The sequence below is a fragment of the Calypte anna genome, chromosome 28 (genome assembly GCF_003957555.1).
Source record: "Calypte anna isolate BGI_N300 chromosome 28, bCalAnn1_v1.p, whole genome shotgun sequence".
Classification (NCBI taxonomy): domain Eukaryota; kingdom Metazoa; phylum Chordata; class Aves; order Apodiformes; family Trochilidae; genus Calypte; species Calypte anna.
Genome location: NC_044273.1, coordinates 4,243,786 through 4,261,744, shown reverse-complemented (window position 1 = coordinate 4,261,744; position 17,959 = coordinate 4,243,786). Strand labels below are relative to the sequence as shown.

The 17,959-nt window shown below is 57.7% G+C and overlaps 1 protein-coding gene across 1 annotated transcript; it reads right to left on the bottom strand.

The window, feature by feature from the left end:
- Positions 1-822: 822 nt before the first annotated feature.
- Positions 823-16,973, bottom strand: MYO1F (myosin IF). The gene is made up of 28 exons (XM_030466351.1): positions 16,890-16,973; positions 12,979-13,116; positions 11,104-11,193; positions 10,500-10,594; positions 9,293-9,380; positions 8,998-9,087; positions 8,743-8,874; positions 8,522-8,656; positions 8,309-8,441; positions 7,712-7,908; positions 7,534-7,614; positions 7,263-7,349; positions 7,057-7,143; positions 6,651-6,818; positions 6,488-6,573; positions 6,110-6,191; positions 5,899-6,005; positions 5,483-5,581; positions 5,264-5,408; positions 5,010-5,124; positions 3,680-3,849; positions 3,429-3,574; positions 3,187-3,333; positions 2,959-3,107; positions 2,620-2,703; positions 2,303-2,504; positions 1,480-1,646; positions 823-1,389 (listed from the first exon to the last, which is right to left on the bottom strand). Exons 1-28 carry the CDS (start codon positions 16,890-16,892, stop codon positions 1,313-1,315), a joined length of 3,300 nt encoding a protein of 1,099 aa, XP_030322211.1. The 5' UTR covers positions 16,893-16,973; the 3' UTR covers positions 823-1,312.
- Between the last annotated feature and the right edge of the window lie 986 nt (positions 16,974-17,959).

Below are 17,959 nucleotides of genomic sequence, written 5' to 3'. Positions count from 1 at the left end.
TTTTTTTTTTTCCTCATCAGAATTAACTCCCCCCACCTCCGCCAAGCTCTGCAGTGTAAAGACTCCTAAAACCCTCTGATTTGCAATTAAAAAAAAAAAAAAAATCACTCCAAGGATTGCAAGGGCTGTAAAAAAAAACCCAAAACCAAAAACATAATGGAGGGGCCCCAAGCACTGCTTGCATCGAGGGCCCGTGGAGGACTTCCCATCCCAGCAGCCGCCTGCCCTGGGCCACCCCCACCCTGGAGGAAAGGGGGTACCCTGAGCCCCTCTTTAGGCTCCCAATTTTGGGGGTCCGAGGGCTGCTTGCTGGAGGTTTGGGGTGGTCCTGGTAGGGGCTGCAGGAGGGAGGAAGAGAAGGGCTGAGGCTGAGGCAGGGCCATGGGAACGCGTTGTCCCTGTCGTCACTTCCTCCAGCACGGGGGGAGCAGGGGGCAGGCAGGGAAGGGCTGAGCCCCAACATGTTGGCACCATCTGTCCCTCTCCCTGCCACAAACCTCTTGGAAGAACCTTGGGTCAGACATTCAGCCCCAGATCCCCACCAGGTCCCAGGGTTAGGGCAGGGAGGGTCCCCCCCATCCCTGAGAATCTCCAGCCCACGCCTTGGCCCTGGCAGCTGCAGGTGAGGCTTTCCCTGCCCCCTGCAAACTGGGGGGTGGCCAGCAGCCACCTGAACACCCTCAGAAAAAGCTGCTACAGCTCCTTGGGCTTTGGCTAAATGGTCCCCACAGCTTTTCCTGTGGGAGCTTAGGGATGGGTGATGCCACCCGGTGCCCTGCTCTGCCACACTGTTGTCCCAGCAGCTCCCAGCTGTGCTGAGTGGTCCAGAGTGGTTCCAGGCTTGACAGACAGTTGAGCTGAGTTCCTTGGGCCTTGGAGCCTGGATCCAACATCTGGAGGGTTCAAGGGCAAGGGAATGGGGCTGCCTCCGAGCTGTGTCCCCTATGTGGGCACAGGGCTCTTGTGACAGGGCCAGCACCAGGGTGAAACACAAACTCTGTGGCCAGTTTTTGAGTCAGACTCAGATGTGTTGAGTCTGATCATTTACCTTAATTATTAACAATAATCCTATTTCTACTCCAGAACCATTGGAGTAGTTCCACTCCCAGAGGAGAAACAAGCAGCAACGAGCCAGTCCTTGTTGCTGGGAGGCCACCAAATGGTTACCAACAGAAGTGGCTGCAGGGCTGGGTGGTTGGCACACACAGAGCTGGCCAGGAAGCACTCGCTCAATGCTGTGGTGTGTGAGGAACCCCTTCAGAGCTGCTGGCGTGGCCTTGATGGGGTGGGATGATGGAGACTTGCACCCAGCTTAGATCTTCTGCACGTAATTCCCAGGAAAAAGCCCTTCCTTGCCATGCAGCCGACCTTTCCACCAGCCAGAAATATCTGGAGAGGAATAGAGAGTTGGGTCAGGTCTGGTGCTGCCACAGAGCAGAGCAGGGAGAAGCTGGGAAGGGGAGGAGGGTTTGGTGGTACCTTCCAGCAGAATGTCAATGATGTCCCCTACGTTGAAGCTGAGCTCATCCACGTCCTGCCCGATGTACTGGTAGAGCGCCCGGCACCGCGGTGCCACCACCTTGGGCTGTGGCTTGGGGCGCCCGGCTGGGGGTGGCCGCTGGCTCAGGCTGCGCCGGCGCTGCATGCTGGGGACCAGGAGAAACTGTGTTCACCCCAGGCAGGGACATGGCCACCTTCCTGCCCACCCTGCTCTGCTAACACCACACGAATGGGATGTTCTGGGTCAGCAGTTCTGGTGGGTCCTCCCGGTGCAGGGACTGGGACAACTGGGTTGTGCAAGAGGTGGCAGAATGGTCAGACTGCACAGAGCTGGCTGGGCTGTTAGAATCATTGAATCATGGGATTGGTTTGGTTGGAAAAGACCTTTAAGATCATTGGGTTGTTTTGAGAGACCTGGTCTAGTGGGAGGTGTCCCTGCCCACGGCAGTGGGGTTGGAACTGGATGATCTTTAAGGTCCCTTCACACCCAAACCAATCCGAGATTCTATCAAGTCCAACTTAACCCAGCAGTGCCAAGGCCACCACTGCCTATGTCGCTCAGCACCACATCTCCACAGCTTTGAAACCTCTCCAGGGACAGGGACCCCATCACTGACAACCCTTTTGGGGAAGAAATATTTCCTAATATCTAACTGAAGCCTCCTCTGGCACAACTTGAGGCCATTTCCTCTTGTTCTTTCACTTGTTCCTTGGTAGAAGAGACCAACCCACCCCAGCTGGGCTGGGAGCTGAGCTGCTGGGAAGGGAAGGAGGGAATGATGGAAGGAAGAGGGGGACCTACCCGGCCACCCCCTGGTCAGGCACATTGAGGAAATCCATGTTCTGCTCAGATGGGGGCCGTGCCCGGGGATGTCGTCCAGCGCTGAGGGGTGGAAGTGCTGCTGCTGGTGGTCCCCGAGGATGCTTTTGGGGTGTGGTGTAGGTGTCCCGTTGAGTCTGGCCCCCACCCCGTGGGAACTGGGGTGTCCCATTCCTGCAAGTGCCTGGAAGACCACCCCAGGGATGGTGCATTAACCCCCCCAGGGAGTCCTGCGCAGGCTGGAGCCAGGTTTGGGGTCCCCCTCTCCCCTGAATCCCCACCACTAACCCCCTCCTCACCTCTGGGTGCTGATGGGGCCCTTCGGGAGGGTGCTGGACACCTGCTGCCACCTCTGCTCTGCGTCATCGCCTTCCTCGTGGGCTCTGGGGGGGACATAAGCCCCCCGTTAGGTGACAATCCTCAGAGCCAGAGATGAGGAGGGCTGTCCCCCCAGATAGTCCCCAGCCACCATCTACACTGAAACACCCCAACCCACCCCATCACCCAAGAGGGACCCTCCTGGGTGAAACATAAACCCTACAGGGCTGGCTCTCACCCTGACATTCCCAAGCCATGCCCTGTGTCCCTGGTGCTCCTGTCCCCTGTCCCACCACCCCCCCGGGCACCCTGGCACTCACTGGCATTCCTGGGGAGCCCATCCCCAATGCTGACCGTAAGGGTTTTGCCTCCAGCTTTGAGGGTGGCCACGTCTCCTTGTCCCCTGATGAAGGTGACGTTGCGGGTGCCACCACCGCCCCAGCCCTCCTTCTTCACCCGAAATTGTAGTCTAGGTGAGAGAGAGACCATGAAGGTACAGTGGCAGGACCCTGTCCTGCTTTGTCACTTCTCCTGGCCCCCATCCTTACGTGTCCTTGAAGCAGAGGCGCAGCTTGGTGCGGGTCAGCTCCTCGTAGCGCTTGCACAGGAGGCTGATCAGCTCCGTCTTGAAGATGGACTCCAAGAAATTATCAGCATCATTCTCATGGAGGATGAAGAAATCATCCTGCCTGGTGCTGGGGGAGCAATTCCAGGGTGGAAGTGTCAGCAGGGGTTAAGACTGATGCCAACTGGCCCTGGTGGGGGGGGGAAATGGGGGCTCTTGATGTACCTTAGCGAGACACCGCTCACCGCCTGCAGCTCCACCTTCTTCTTGAGAACCTCCTTGATCTGCCCCTTCCCAGGACCTTTCTTCACTTTCTCCCGCCCAATCAGGTAGAAGCACTTGGGGGTGAGGATGAAGTCCCGCTTGATGGGCTGGGAAAAAGCAAAAGCAGGAGGTGAGGGGGTGTTTGGGAGGCCCCAGGGCACAGCCCACCTCAGGGCAGCCACCAGGAGTCAGAGCTTGGGGTGTCCATGTACCTTGAACCTCCGATCATACTTGGTGATGGAGTCAGCAAAGTCGATCCTTTCCCGCTTGGTGAGGAACTGGCGGAGCTCTGGCCGCTCCTCCATGCCCAGGTAATCACCCACAAAATTCCTGTTGATGCTGTTCCTTCGCCGCTCTTTGAAGTTGTAGAGGATGTTGGAGGCTGTGAGGGACCCCAAAGCAATGCTGTGGGAGAGGGCTCAGCCCTCGGTCCCTGCCCACCCACTCCCGGCCCTCCCAAACTGGCTGTGGGAACAGTGGGAGCTGTCACGTGGATCCTTTTTGTGCCATGGGAGGAATCTGAGCTGCTCAATCTTGGTTGGCTTCAAAACCCATTAATTTTCCTCCAAAAACCCTTGTACTGTGGGAGGGAAGGACCCAGCTGGTCACTGGATCTTCCCCCCTTGATTTTTCACTGCACACTTAGGAGGGTGAGGAAACACCTGAAATGGGGTCAGCTACCCCTCTCTGTCCCTTTGCAGGCAATGAAATGCACAGGGAGGTTCTGGATTCTGTCCTATGGCCCCTCCCAGGGCTGGAAATAGGAACAAGAAATCTGCACCCTCCTTTAAGGTGTGGGAAAAGACCCTGGGCATCTGATGGTTGGGTCCCTCCTCACTCCCTTCCTCATTAGTGTCATAATTAGGGGCTGTGTTAATAATTAGCAGCTCTCCTGCTGCTCTGGCAGCTGGGCTGTCCCCAGTGACACCCTAAAAGGGGTGTCAGTGTCCTCGTCCTCATCTGGTCTTAATCACAGAATTGTTCTGGTTAAAAAAAGCAGAGGATCCAGGTTGGATCACCCAGTCCAACCATTAACCCAACTCTGGTGAGTTCAGTGTTACCCCATGTCCCTCATCCCCACATCTCCAGGGCTCTGAAACCCCTCCAGGGATGATGGGGACTCCAGCCCTGCCCTGGGCAGCCTGGGCCAGGCCCTGACAACCCTTTCCAGGCAGAAATTCTTCCCCAGCTCCAACCTAAACCTCCCCTGGCACAACTTGAGTTGTGCCAAAAGTTCCTCTTGTCCCATCCCTTGTTCCCTGGGAGCAGAGCCCGACCCCCCCTGGCTCCAACCTCCTCTCAGGGGGTTGCAGAGAGCCACAAGGTCTCCCCTCAGCCTCCTCTGCTCCAGGATCAACACCCCCAGGGCCCTCAGCTGCTCCTGGGCAGACTTCTGCTCCAGACCCTTCCCCAGCTCCATTCCCTTCTCTGGACACTCTCCAGCCCCTCAATGTCCTTCTTGTCCTCAGGGTCCCAGATCTGATCCCAGGATTGGGGGTGCAGCCTCAGCAGTGCCCAGCACAGGGGTTACCCTGTACTCACCCTCCTCTCTCATCTGCTCGTATTTCCGGACAGCCACGTGCTTCCTCCACGCCTTCTGGATCACCCGGGCAAAGCCGTCGAATTTCCGCTCCCGCATCTCTTCCAGGAGGAAAAGCTGGGAGGGAGGTGTGTGCTGAGCCAGGGGACTCCCATCCCTGGCTGCATCCCTTCCCCTGCACCCCACCCCCTGCCCAGCACTGCCCAAAGCCAAGCTCAGCATTCCTTGGGGTGCAGTGCAGTTCCCGGTTACCCACCGATTCGGGGTTCTTGACAAACACCTTGCTCCGACCCATCTGGTACTGGTCTGGGTCCATGTTGACGGAACACAGCAAGTGCTGTACCCCTTGCCACTCATCCCCACGCCAGGACGGCCACGTCTCAGGGGTGAGGATGGCGTAGCTGCAGGGAGAAGGGGAGGTGGGTCACAACTGGGCTAAGGGGACCTGCCATCCCCCAGCCAGGTGGTCCCTCACCGCTGCAGGAATTTGTGGAAGAGGCGGCGGTAGGCGAACCCTGCCCGGCGCACTCGGATGTTCTCCTTCAGCCCCAGGTACTCAACTTGGTGCTTCACCCTGCAGAGCCGGGAGGGACACGGTTGGTGTGGGACAGCAGGGAGGTGGGGGAAAGGATCGGGCCCTTTGGCTGCTGCTTGGCAAAAGGACGCCCGTAGCTGGGAGCTTCTTGGGGCTCAGATGCATCACCTTGGGGTGATGGGCACGGAGGGACATGTGTGTTCCCAGCACCTGCCTCTTGCTCCTCTGCAGGAGGGGGGCACAGAGGGACCAGCCTAGGGGTCCTTTTTTTGAGGAAAGCCAGTTCTGGGGACAGCACCAGGTCCCTTTCTGGGGTGCTGTGGGATTCCTGGCACATCACAAGGGGCCTCTGCTACCTGCTCTCCTCCCAGTCCCGAGGTTTCTTGGTCTCGTTGGGCTTGATGCAGCGGATGTAGTGGGGGGTGCACTTCATGAGTGTGGTCACCAGATCGTTGGCCTGTTTCTGTTGCAAGGATTGAGCTCTGTAGCATTAAAGGCCATGGTGGAAGCCCATCACCCTGCCTCTGGCCCTGAGGCAGCTCCTGCCCTGCACCCTCTGGGATGTACCTTGATTTTGGAGCCAGCGGTGGTAGGTCGTCCTTTTTTGTCAGAATCCAGTTTTTCTGGGAAAAGCATCCGGATGAAACCACTGAAAGGCAGGTGACAGTCTCTGGGTGAGAGCTGCCAGGCCCCCCGACCTCAGCACCCACCCAGCTGCAGCCAGCTCCCACACTGGGAAAGCTGCTCCACTGCTCCACCACCCAACCCATCCCTCCCCATGACTGCCCCCAAGATGGGTGCTGGCGGGTGGGTGACCACCCTCCTCCCAGCCCTGCAGCCCCTGGGCACTGCTGCGGTGGCTCCAGCAGAGGCAGGAGCAGCAAATCTTTATGTTGTGGATGTAGAGGATGTCCCATGCCTTTCTGGGGTGCCCCCAGGACTCACAATTCACTGCTCTGCATCAGCTCGATCAGGTCGGTGAAGAGCACATCGCGGTTGCGCTCACAGAAGCCGCTCACGTCGTAGGAGACCTGGGGATGCCAGCAGGGGCTCAGCCCTGGGCCTGCTGTGGCCAGGGCCATGGGATGTGGGGTGCTGGGTGCTGTACCTTGCCCGCGTAGTGATGGATGACGAAGCCTGAGCTCCAGCTGTTGAAGTGCTCGTGGGTGCCCACGGCCGCCTGCAGCTTCTGCAGCAGGGTCTGATCTGCTCCCTCTCCCGTGGCGTGCATGGTGGCACAGACATCATCCAGTACACTCATGATCCCAGGGGGGTTCTGGGAGAGGGGGAATGAAGCCATGGGTGTTCAGAGGCTGTGGGCAGGGCTCAGTCCTGCAGCACCTGGCTCTACTCAAGGGCTCCGTGCTGCTTAAAACTTCTTTGTCCCAAATGACAGCTTAGGTTAAGGACACTGAGCTGCTGCTCTCCCAGAGATGCTCCCAACACTTCTGTCATCCATCCTGAACCATCCTCCAGCTCAGCTGGCATGCCCTGGAGGAGGGGACTCCACTCACCAGCTTGTTCTCTATCAGGTCACAAACCACTTTGTTGTTGAAGTACTGGATTTGGGTCCACTTGATCCCCTCCTGCACGTATTCCTCCTGTGGGGGAGGAATTGGTTGTCCAGTCCATGGGACATGCTGCAGCCTCCCTGGTCTGGCCATGGTGGGGAGCAGGAATTGAGGTGCTGGTGCAGTCCCCTCAGCCAAGCTCCCCATACCTGCTCTGCCTTCAGGGTCAGCTCTATGAAGATCTGCTGCAGCTTCTCATTCACAAAGTTAATACAGAATTGCTCAAAGCCATTTTTCTGCAAAAGGCCCAAAAAAGAAATAAAAGGTGAGGGCTGAGTTGGCTTTTGCTCCTCTCCCTGCACTGGTGGGGGGATCCCAAACAGCAGAGCCTTTGCACCTGTATGCAGAGTCCCTGGAGTGGGACCCTTCCTGGGGCTGCTGACATGCCCCTGCTCTGGCCACTCTCCTTGCAGCACATACCTGGAATATTTCGAAGCCATAGATGTCCAGCACCCCGATGCTGAACTCCTGGTGTGGCTTCTGAATGGCCCGGTTGATGGACTGCAGGGAGAGACAGGACAAGACACCTTCATTGGGGTGTCGGGTGGTGGGGGTGGTGGGTGTCCCCTTCACACCATGGCCATGCTGGACCACACACCTCCACCAGAAAGTCAAAGACACGAGTGTAGAGCCCCTTGGCCAGGGCATCCCGGGTGTAAGCCGCCTGCTCCACGTTGAGGGTGACGGTGATGGACTCGGAGCGGCCGCCCCACCTGCTGTCCATTTTCCTGCTGGTCACCTTCTCGTTGAGGCGGTCCTGGGCGATCCCCAGCAGGTAGGCAGGGAAGGCCAAGGCTGGGCAGAGCAGGGGGTGATCAGGGCTGCCTCTTCCCCACGTGCCCTCCCTCCCCACCCCAACATGCTGCCCACAGTAGCTGCCAGACCCCCCAGCCCTGTCTGAGCACAGAGGACAGCAATGGATGTGGGACATGGTCATCTCTCTGCTAAATCCCAGCAAGTGTCTCCTGGCATCCATCCTCTTGCTAATGATGCTCTGGTTGTGCCATTTGCTTGCTTGCTCAATGATTTTAAAAAGGTCTTTTCCAACCAGAACAATTCTGTGATGATTTTGCCTCAGTTTCCCCATGTGTAACGTGGGGAAGTTTTGTGCTACGGAGTTGGCAGTTCATCGCCAAGGGGCTCTGTGACCATCCCCACGTTTTTCCCCTGGAGCAGGATGGAGTGGGCTACTCACAGTCAGCATTTTCCACCCGAGCGTAGTTGTCCTCCTCCCGAAAGCTGATGTTCCCCAGGTGGAGGATCCCTGCCACGATCTGCAGCACCAGCTGCTGGTCCTCACCCCGGATGCCGATGACCTGCATGGCATTCTGAGGATGTGGGGAGCCCATCAGGCCTGGCCTGGCCTGGCCATGGCTGGCGTTGGGGACTGTTCTTTCTGAGGACTCACCATGGTCTCATGGAAGTCGCTGCGGTCATCCGTGCCTTCCACCTGGTAGGTGTCTGACTGGTTCAGGTAGTAGTAATAATCGGGGCTCATGATGCCCAGGTTCTGTCTCTGCTCTTGGGACGCCCCTTCGATGAGCTGGAGAGAAGCAGGAGCTGCAGATCCCTGGTCCCCAGCCCCTCTGGCCACCTGGCCAGCTCTGTGCCTCCCACCCCCTGGGGTACCTGGTAGTAGATATGGAAATTCCTCTCGCACTCGTTCTGGCTCACCACCCGCGACTTCTCCAGCAGAAAGTTGGAGATCTTCCCCCCGTCAGGTTCACCGCCGCGGCTGAACTGGATCTCAAAGTACTTCCCCTGCTCCAGCACAGCTCCTGCTCAGAGCCATGGACCTGGACCCCTTGCTCCCCCCTAGCCCTACCTCCTCTCCTACCCCCCTGGGCTCAATCCTGAGCCTCTACACCCACCCTGGAGACTTACGAAGCGGCTGGAGTTGTTGTTCCGGACGGTTTTGGCATTTCCAAAAGCTTCCAGCAGTGGGTTGGACTGCAGGATGATGTCCTTCACGTGCTGGGGACGGAAGGAGAGGGCTGAGCCAGGGGGCTGCAGTCCTGTGCCCCACACAGCAGCCCTATGTCAGGGCTGGGGACAGACCTGGGTGTCCCCAGCCCTGGACCCTGCTCTGTGTGCCACCATAGGATGGGATGAGCGGGTAGCAGGGGTGGTGGGTTGGGAGGTGAAGTGATGGTGGTGCGGGGGGGGGTGTCAGTCATACCTGTACTTTCTCACCACCCCCGGACACTTTGGAGATGTAGCCCATGATGTATTTTGCTGCCACTGTTTTCCCGGCCCCACTTTCTCCACTGTGCAAATGTCAAAACCAAGGAAATGTGAAATGGTCTCAGCAGGGTCACCCATCCTGGGAGTACTTCAGGGTGGGATGCTGGAGCAGGGCTGGGGTGTGGTGACGGTGGGTGACAGGGGTTGTGGCCTCTGTCCTGCCCTGTCCTCTGAGGTGTGGCAGCTCTAAGACCAGGGATGGGGCTCCCAGGTGCTGGGGGTCCTCTGGGTAGAAGAGAGGTTGGAGCAAGGCTGGGTGAGGAGCTGCTCCAGGAGGAGATGTTTGATTTGTTGTTGCTAGATTTTGAAAGGGATGAGGGAGACTTGGGAGCCTCGAGGAGAAGTCTCTGGCCTTGCCCCACATCCTGACCATCTCCCTTGCATCACTCAGCCGGAAAGGGGCATTGCACAAGGTACAACACAGTCATGGTCACAGCCCTGGCTGGTGCTGGTGGCCCAGGACACCAGGGTCCCTCCAGGCACCCCAACACACTGAGTGCCCTAGGATCCACCAATGAGCTTAGTCACAGAATTGTTCTGGCTGGAAAAACCTTTCAGATCATCCAGTCCAACCATTAATCCAACTCTACCAAGTCCAGTGCTAACCCATGTCCCTCAGCACCACATCTACACAGCTTGGAAACTCCTCCAGGGATGGGGATTCAACCACCTCCCAGGGCAGCCTGGGCCAGTGTTTAATGCCCCTTGCATAAAGAAGTTTCTTCTAACCTCCAATCTAAACCTCTCCTGGTGCAACTTAAGGCTGTTTTGCCATTCCCTCTTGTCCCATCCCTTGTTCCTTGGGAGCAGAGCTCGACCTCCCCTGGCTCCAACCTCCTCTCAGGGGGTTGCAGAAAGCCACAAGGTCTCCCCTCAGCCTCCTCTGCTCCAGGATCAACACCCCCAGCTCCCTCAGCTGCTCCTGGGCAGATTTCTACTCCAGACCCTTCCCCAGCTCCATTCCCTCCTCTGGACACTCTCCAGTCCCTCAATGTCCTTCTCGTCCTCAGAACTGATCCCAGGATTGGGGGTGCAGCCTCAGCAGTGCCCAGCACAGGGGGATGCTCCTGCTGGCCAGGCCATCACTTGCCACTGTGTTTAGCCAGGATGGCCTCAGGTGTGGGGTGAGGGGTGTCCCCTACCTGATGATGACACACTGGTTCTCCCCGTCGATCAGCATGTTGCGGTACATGTTGTCAGCCAGGGCATAGATGTGGGGGGGGTTTTCATACTGAGCCTAAACGGGGGTGGGGGCAGGAGAGCAGCATTGAGCAGGGGGCAGCCACCAGCACCCCCTCCCCAAGCCCCTTCAGCTCTGTCCCCACGGGAGCTTCACAGAAGGGATGGGGAATTAAATCCCTTGCACAGCCATGAGCTCAGCACCAACATGTCAGATGTTTGGGTTTGGTTCTTTTTTTTTTTTTTTCACCCTCCCCCCCTCCTCGGGAAGCCGGTTGTGGCAGGGCTAGTCCCTGGGGCTGGATTTTACCAATGTTTGGCTTGCTTTGGGGGGGGGGGTTAGGAGCCGAATTTCCCAGGAATGTAGATTTGCTCCCGAGTCTCCTTACTGACTCCATCAATGGAGTGCTTGGGAGCACTGCACCCCGCAGCACCCAAGGGAGGACGGATGGGGATACTTGTGAGACACGGGAAACCCCCCCACCCCCCCCCCGGGCTGTGTTTCACATTGACTGAAACCCAAAGGAGCCGGGGCCAAGGCCAGCAGCAGGCAGGCAGCAGCCTTACCGCTCCCTGGTACAGCTCGATCTCCCGGTCGGTGAAGTACGGCATCTGCTTGAAGGGGTTGACAGAGATCAGCACCGGCCCAATGTAGGTCTGAGAAGCAGGTTAAGGACTCCACGTCCCTCCCCGTGTCCCCTCTTAGCCACTTTCCCATGTCGCCCTCCTGCCCCAGAGGCGGCATCAAAGAGAGCAAAGGCAGGGAGGTGCTTGGCTCCCTGGGGGCTGAGGATGTCCCTGCCTCATCCTAGGAGCTGCACCGGGAATACCACAGGGGATTCAAGCTGGGGGACAAGCAGAGCTGCTGCCACGACTTGCTGATCCCCTGTGTTCTTTGCTCCCTCAGCCCCAGGGTGTCCCGGTGTGATGGGAGCAGGGCACAGCAGGAGCAGCCCCCCAGCTCCCTGCCTTCTGGCTGAGGAGCAGCTCCTAAAGTGGCATTTCCAGCCCCCACAATCTGCTCAGCTGCTCATGCTCCACCTGCTCCTTTTGCAGCAGGAAACAAGCTCCATTGCACAATTAGGGAAACTGAGGCACAGAGAGGAGAGAAAACCCCAGCTCTTGCTTTTCCCCCCTTGATGCCTGCCTGCAGCATCGCCCAGTCACCTGGGTGTGGGGAAGGGGGATGGAAAAATGGGGAATTGTGCCTGGAATTGAAGGAGCAGCAGGATAGGGATGAGCCACTTCAGGGCAGGTGCTGGGGACCTGGAGGTCTGGGACAGAGCAGTGACAGGACTGTCACCCCCCAACCCTCCAGATCCTATTTTGGGCCATCCCAACAGCGAGGTGGTTGTGGGGGAAGCAGCAGACGGGTGGGCAGAGAGGGGCTGGGGGACTTTTCGGGGAAATGCAGAAGCGTGGGGCATTGAGTCATGGTGAGACAGAACAAAGCACAGAAAAAAAGGAAGAAAAAGGCTGTGTGGGGTGTTTTTTCCCCCCTGAATAAAACAAAAACCTCGAGCAACAAAAAACAAAAACCAGGACAAAACAAACCCCAGGCCCTAAAAACGTTTCAAGCTCCAGAGTGGGGGGGATGGCTACGTCACCCCTGGCCCCAGACAGCACTTGGCCTTGTAAGGACAGAGCCACATCTTCAGAGAAACCACAGCCACAGCCACAGCTCAGCCCCACTACCACCGACACCCCCTCTGCCTGGCTCTGTCCCTGTCCCCACCAGAGCTGAGGGACAGAGTGTGTGACAATCCCAAGGTGCTGAGCCAGCTGTGTGTGGGGCTGAGCACCTCGAGTGTTGGGGACACATCTCCAGGAGCCACTGAGTTTTGTGCTTGGCCATGTCAGTGGTGGGAGCCTCCAGGCTGGGGGATGGCACAGGGCAGGTGACACTGGGCAGGGTGAGAGCTTTGAGCCCCATGCTGGCTCCTCCATGTCTCAGGATACTGGTGGAAAATGAGGGGTGGCACCTCCTCTCCATGTCTGCAGGGATGCTCCTGCTCCACCCAGGGTTTGCTGGGGGTGCAGAGCATGTGCATCAGGGGACAGCAGGGGACAATGGCCACTACTGGCACTGGGGCCCAGTCCCCTTGGCACAGGCAGGGAAGTCTCCAGTGTGAAGAAGCCCTGGGAGGCAGCAGATGAGGCATTTGCTCAATGCTCTTTGCTTGGGCCCAAAGGAAGGACCAAAATGGGTCCCAGGGCACAGCAGGAGGAGGAAAGGGACAGGGGGAAAGTGTTTCTGCTGCTTGCAGCTCAGCTTGGGAATGGTTGGCATTCCTCCAGCTGACCCCAGTCTTGTCCCACCACAACATAGGGCAGGACACTGTCAGCATTGAGGCAGCCCCAGATTGACCCACACCCTGGCAAAGCCTTGGAGCAGATCCATGCTGCTCCTCAGCCCTGTCCCACTGCCCCGAGGAAGGATACAAAGATATAATCATCCATAAAACGTTTCTTGAGGTTCTCCACAATGGCCTCCTCGGAGATCTTGGAGAGCAGGACCATGTCATCCACACCACTCTGCTTGACATTGTGGCTCTGCCAATGGAATCGTTCCTTGCTGCCCTGCAGGGAGAGGTCACAGCCACTGCTCCAGGGCCACCACGATGCCACGGGAGTTCTGCCCCCAGCCCTGGCCCCACATCTCCCTGAGCTGCTCTGCCTGACCCAGCTCTGCTTCCAAAACCTTCAGGTGGTGTCTGGGCTATGCCAGGAACTTGTGAAGCTCAAATCCCATCCCTCTGGATCCCCCCCCACTGCAGGGCTGACATCCCAGAGAAGAGCAGCTGGGGTACTGGCAGCCTTTGGGTGCTTAATGAAGGACTAACGAGGCAATTACTGCTCAGGTTTTGCTAATGAGCCAAAGTGGCAGTAAAAATAACACAGAGGATAGGAAAGAATTGCAGCTGGTGGGGATGTCCCCTGTTCTCTGTGTGTCCTCTGTGCCTCTTGCACCAGAGCAGAGGTGTGACCATGTCCCCATCACCCTTTCCCCTCTGTTCAGGGTGACACCAACCACCCCCCAACTCTCCCAGCTCTGTTGTGCCATGGGAGGTGGGGGGGAGGATTTCCCTCTGCAAAAAGTAAAGTGCCCAAAGGTTCCTTTTTCTTGGTGCTGCACAGGGACCTTGCTGCTCACCACCACAGTGTCCCAGCATGGTGACCAGGAGGGGACACCTCATTCAGACCTGTCCATGGCTCCTCTGTATCCATCCCACAGCCCCCACTGTTCCGCTTTCACCAGCACTGATTTCACTTCTCCTCCCCCTTGTTGCCCCCAGCCTCTTACTCTTTCCATTTCCCTTTTCTACTCTTCCCCTTTTGCTTCCTTTTCCTGCTGTTTTTCAAGATTTCAGTCCTCCAGACCCTGACCCTTCCACACCCTCCTGTCTGCCCCTTTGCTGCTGGATCCTTGGCACAACATGGGACCATTGTGACGGGGGACAGAGGGACTGTCATGGAGCACGGAGGGATTCAGCAGCATCCTGCTGCTCCCCAGCCACCTCCCTCCATGCTGGGCTTTGCAACCCAAAAGACTCCAAACTCCACGTGCAGCTGATAGAGGGACTTTTGTCTCCTTTGTCCCACCACCTTTCCTTGGGACACATGGACCTGGGGCATCTCAGGGGGGACCAGGGCTGCTCATGCTGCCTGCTCCCTCCTCACGGGGAGCTTCTCTTCTTCCTCCTCTTTGTTGCTTTTGGTTTTTTTTTTCTTGACTTCCCCTCCTCCTCTTCCCCTCCGTCCTAACAAACCACCCAGAAAACCCCAGGTGAGCTCAGACATTTGCTCCAGGTCACTGTGCTGGCACCCAGGGGACCCCAGGAGCCTTCCAGCTTCAACCCAACCTGGACAACACCTCCTGCTTCAGGTGGAAAAGAGCCAGCGAGTTCCTCATGCCCTATGTGGGGGTTCCCTTTCCCATTCCTTCACCACCCTGAGCCCTTGGCACAGCCACCCAGGGTTTGCGTGGTCCTGGCACCAAATTAAGGCAAAGATGAGCTGAGTGTTTCCTGTGCTGCAAGCTCAGAGCTTTCGAGCTGACACCCGGAGTTTCTCTTGCAGTCAGATGGTTACTCAGAGCTGCCAGAGGTGAGCACATGCCTTCCTCCTTCTCCTCTTCCTCTGGGTGCAGGATGGGTGCTTTGGTGCTTTCCTGGTGCAGCCCAGCTGTGGTGAAAGCCCCGGGTTCATTCCCATGGAGGTTTGGTCCCAGGTATTTGCAGGGCTGGGGTTGTTTTTGGGAGCACGAGGTCTGCCTGGCTTTTCTCAGCATGTCCCGGGGGTGACACAGGAGGTTCATGGATGAAGATGGGATGATGGTCCCTGAACCTGTGCAGCTGCCTGGGCTCAGCACCCAGCCAAGCCCCTGCAGGGATCAGGGACACAAACTGGGTTTGCTTTCAGAAGTTTGGGGCAGAAGCTTCTCAGTCCTCTCTGTTCTCCCAGGGCAGGGGATGAGCAGCAGCTTGGGAAATCACGACCACAGGACCCCCAAGGAACAGGACTGATGGGTGGCCTGGCCCAGAGGTTGTCCCATCCTCAGCTCCCAGCAGCCCTTGGCCATGGCTTGCAGGTGCAGTTTGAGGCCACTTTGCTCGAGTGACCTTGCTCTGCTGGTGACCCCATGAGGAGTTCACACATGGGGACCCCCAGCAGGATCCCCCGCGGGTGTCCCAGCTGTAGGATGGGGACTGTCACCATCTGTGCCCAGGCCTGCAGATGTGCCCAGTTCTGATGGTAGGATGGCAGAAGCAGGGTGGGGAACAGCCCTGCAGATTGCAAAACAGCATCTGGGTTTCTTCAAAGCTCAGATCTGAGCCACCAGAAAAACCCCAAAACCCTCTGCACACCTCGGGCAGGGAGTGGACATGGTACCTTCTGACTTGAGGCAGGGGAAGAGCAGATGCAACCAACACCTTAAAACCACAGGAAACTTTGAGAAGAGCATCCGTGGAGGTTGAATCCCACCCCCCCCCCCCCCCCCCCCAGATCCCAAGCACCAGCAGCAACTGGGGATGGGGTGTTCTGAGGTTCTGAGGACGGGGCTGACCCCAGGAATGGGCCCTGGCAGGAGTTGGGGTCACAGCTGCACAGCCCTAGGTGAAGGCACAAAACATCTTCAGGACTTGGGTGGGGAGTGAACAGTGTTTGTGTCTTGGGGACAGCATCTGAGCAGCCTCTCAGGGGTGGCAACGGGGACTGTGTGTGTGGGAAGGCTCTGTTTGAGCCAGGCCACCATCCCCTTCCTGGCTGGGTGGAAATGTTTGGGCACAGCATCACTCTTAGCAGACCCAATACTCCATAATTTTCAGAGCTTTCATCTTCCTTTTCTCCTGATCTCCGGATCAACTCCCAGCTCTGGCTCCTGCCCTTCCTGCAGCTCCTGTTCCCAGCACACACCCAGGTGCAAGGTCCAACCCTGGGTACCAGCACCCCGAGGGTCACACAATCACAGAATTATTCTGTATGGAAAAGCCCTTTCAGATCACCCAGTCCAACCATTAACCCAACTCTACCAAGTCCAGTGCTACCCCATGTCCCTCAGCACCACATCTCCAGGGCTCTGAAACCCCTCCAGGGATGGGGATTCAACACTGGGTCAGTGTTTAATGATTCTGGAGGGGCAGAAGTTTCTTCTAATCTCCAGTCCTGCCCTAGCACAACTTGAGGCCAAAAGTTCCTCTTGTCCCATCCCTTGTTCCCTGGGAGCAGAGCCTGACCCCCCTGGCTCCAACCTCCTCTCAGGGGGTTGCAGAGAGCCACAAGGTCTCCCCTCAGCCTCCTCTGCTCCAGGATTAACACCCCCAGGGCCCTCAGCTGCTCCTGGGCAGACTTCTGCTCCAGACCCTTCCCCAGCTCCATTCCCTTCTCCGGGCTCACCCCAGCACCTCCCTGCCCCCAGTTGCCCCCTGCCTGCACCTTGCTCTGCCCACACCATGAGCATGAAACCAGCAGTGCTGGTGACGTTGGGCCACGAGGAACACGAAGGTTCTGCTGTGGGCACCATCACCAGTGATGGCAAAATCCAACCCCCTGTGTGTGGGCTCAGCCTCACGTCCTGGTGTCCCCCATCCTGCCAGGACCAGCACCCACCCTGTGCCCATCCCTTCATCTCACCCAGCCCCAGCTCCGCACCCTGTCCCCAAGGAGGGGGCAGCACTGTCCCCCCTCCAGCGGGGACACTGGGAGGGCTTCTGGCACCTCCTGGGAAGCATCGAGGGATCACAAGGACAAGAGAGGACAGGGCTGGGACAGCCCTGAGGTGGCAGGAAGGGCGGGTGACATCCCCAGGGTGCCCGAGGGGAATGGGGTGGGGGGACCCAGCTCACACTCACCATCGTGTCCCTGTGTCCTGTCCCCTGGGGCTCTTGTCACCTCGGGCTCAGGGCCACCCCCCAAGCACTTTGCTTTTGTCTTTCTGCTGCAACTACAAATTGCAACTAAATTGTGTTGCTTTTTTTGTTCCTCCACCCACTTCCTCATTCTGCATCGGTTTGCCGAGGGTGGGGAAGATGAGGGTGGCTCTCTGCTGCCAGTGGGGGGGGACTTGAGGTGGCCCTGCCCAGGTTGACCCCAGCTTGGCTGCAGATGGGTGTTGCTGGTGCTGGGGGTCACCAGTCTGGGTAAGTGTGTGGCTGCTGGGTACAGTTCAGCAATGATGCTCAGAGCCTCCACAAAACCTTCCCCCCACACACCCCAAGGTGACAATTTGATGTGTCCCCTCCAGGAGGATACTCTTCGGTTGGCAACCAAATTTCCCCTTTTAGTTTAAAACCATTCCCCTTTGTCCTGGTACTATAGGCCCCACTGAAGGGTCTATCTGGTTCTCCAGAGCCAGGGCAAAAACCTCTGTGTCCATTCCAGCCCTAGGGATCCAGGGCAGCATCAACCATGTTGCAGACATGGAGTTCATCAAACCAACTCTTCCCTGAAATCCCAAAAGCAGCATAACCAGCAGCACCCTATGGGTCCTACATGCCATGCAGCATGGGTCAAGCTCTCCAAGCTCTCCAACCTGAATGGAAAACCCTCCCTGCTGCCCCAACTCCTTCAGCCTGAGCACATTGTGGTGGGGGGCTGCTCAGAGCCTGGGTTTGCCATTCCAGAAACAAGACCGGGACCAGAAACAAGACTGGGACCAGAAACAAGACTGGGACCAGAAGCTGTGCCCGGGATCGTAGCTACTCCTTTATTATAAATCATGCTGTTACATCGCTCCTCCTCAGAGTTAGTATGTTAAACATTTTTCACTATATATATATCTATATAAAAAGGTGAAAACACCCCCTTTCCTCCCCGACATGTCCAAACGGAGCATGGCACCAGGAAGGAAGGCAAAATGAAGACCCACTCGACAGCCCATCGGGGTTTGCTGAGCACCAGAGAAGCTGCAATCGGCTGATGA

Excerpts from the sequence above, each read along its gene's own strand:
- MYO1F (XM_030466351.1), bottom strand. Across the intron at positions 6,819-7,056 it reads ACCTGATAGAGAACAAGCTG|AACCCCCCTGGGATCATGAG; the intron begins GTGAGTGGAGTC and ends CCCCTCTCCCAG. Across the intron at positions 5,582-5,898 it reads CGGGACTGGGAGGAGAGCAG|GGTGAAGCACCAAGTTGAGT; the intron begins GTAGCAGAGGCC and ends CCGGCTCTGCAG.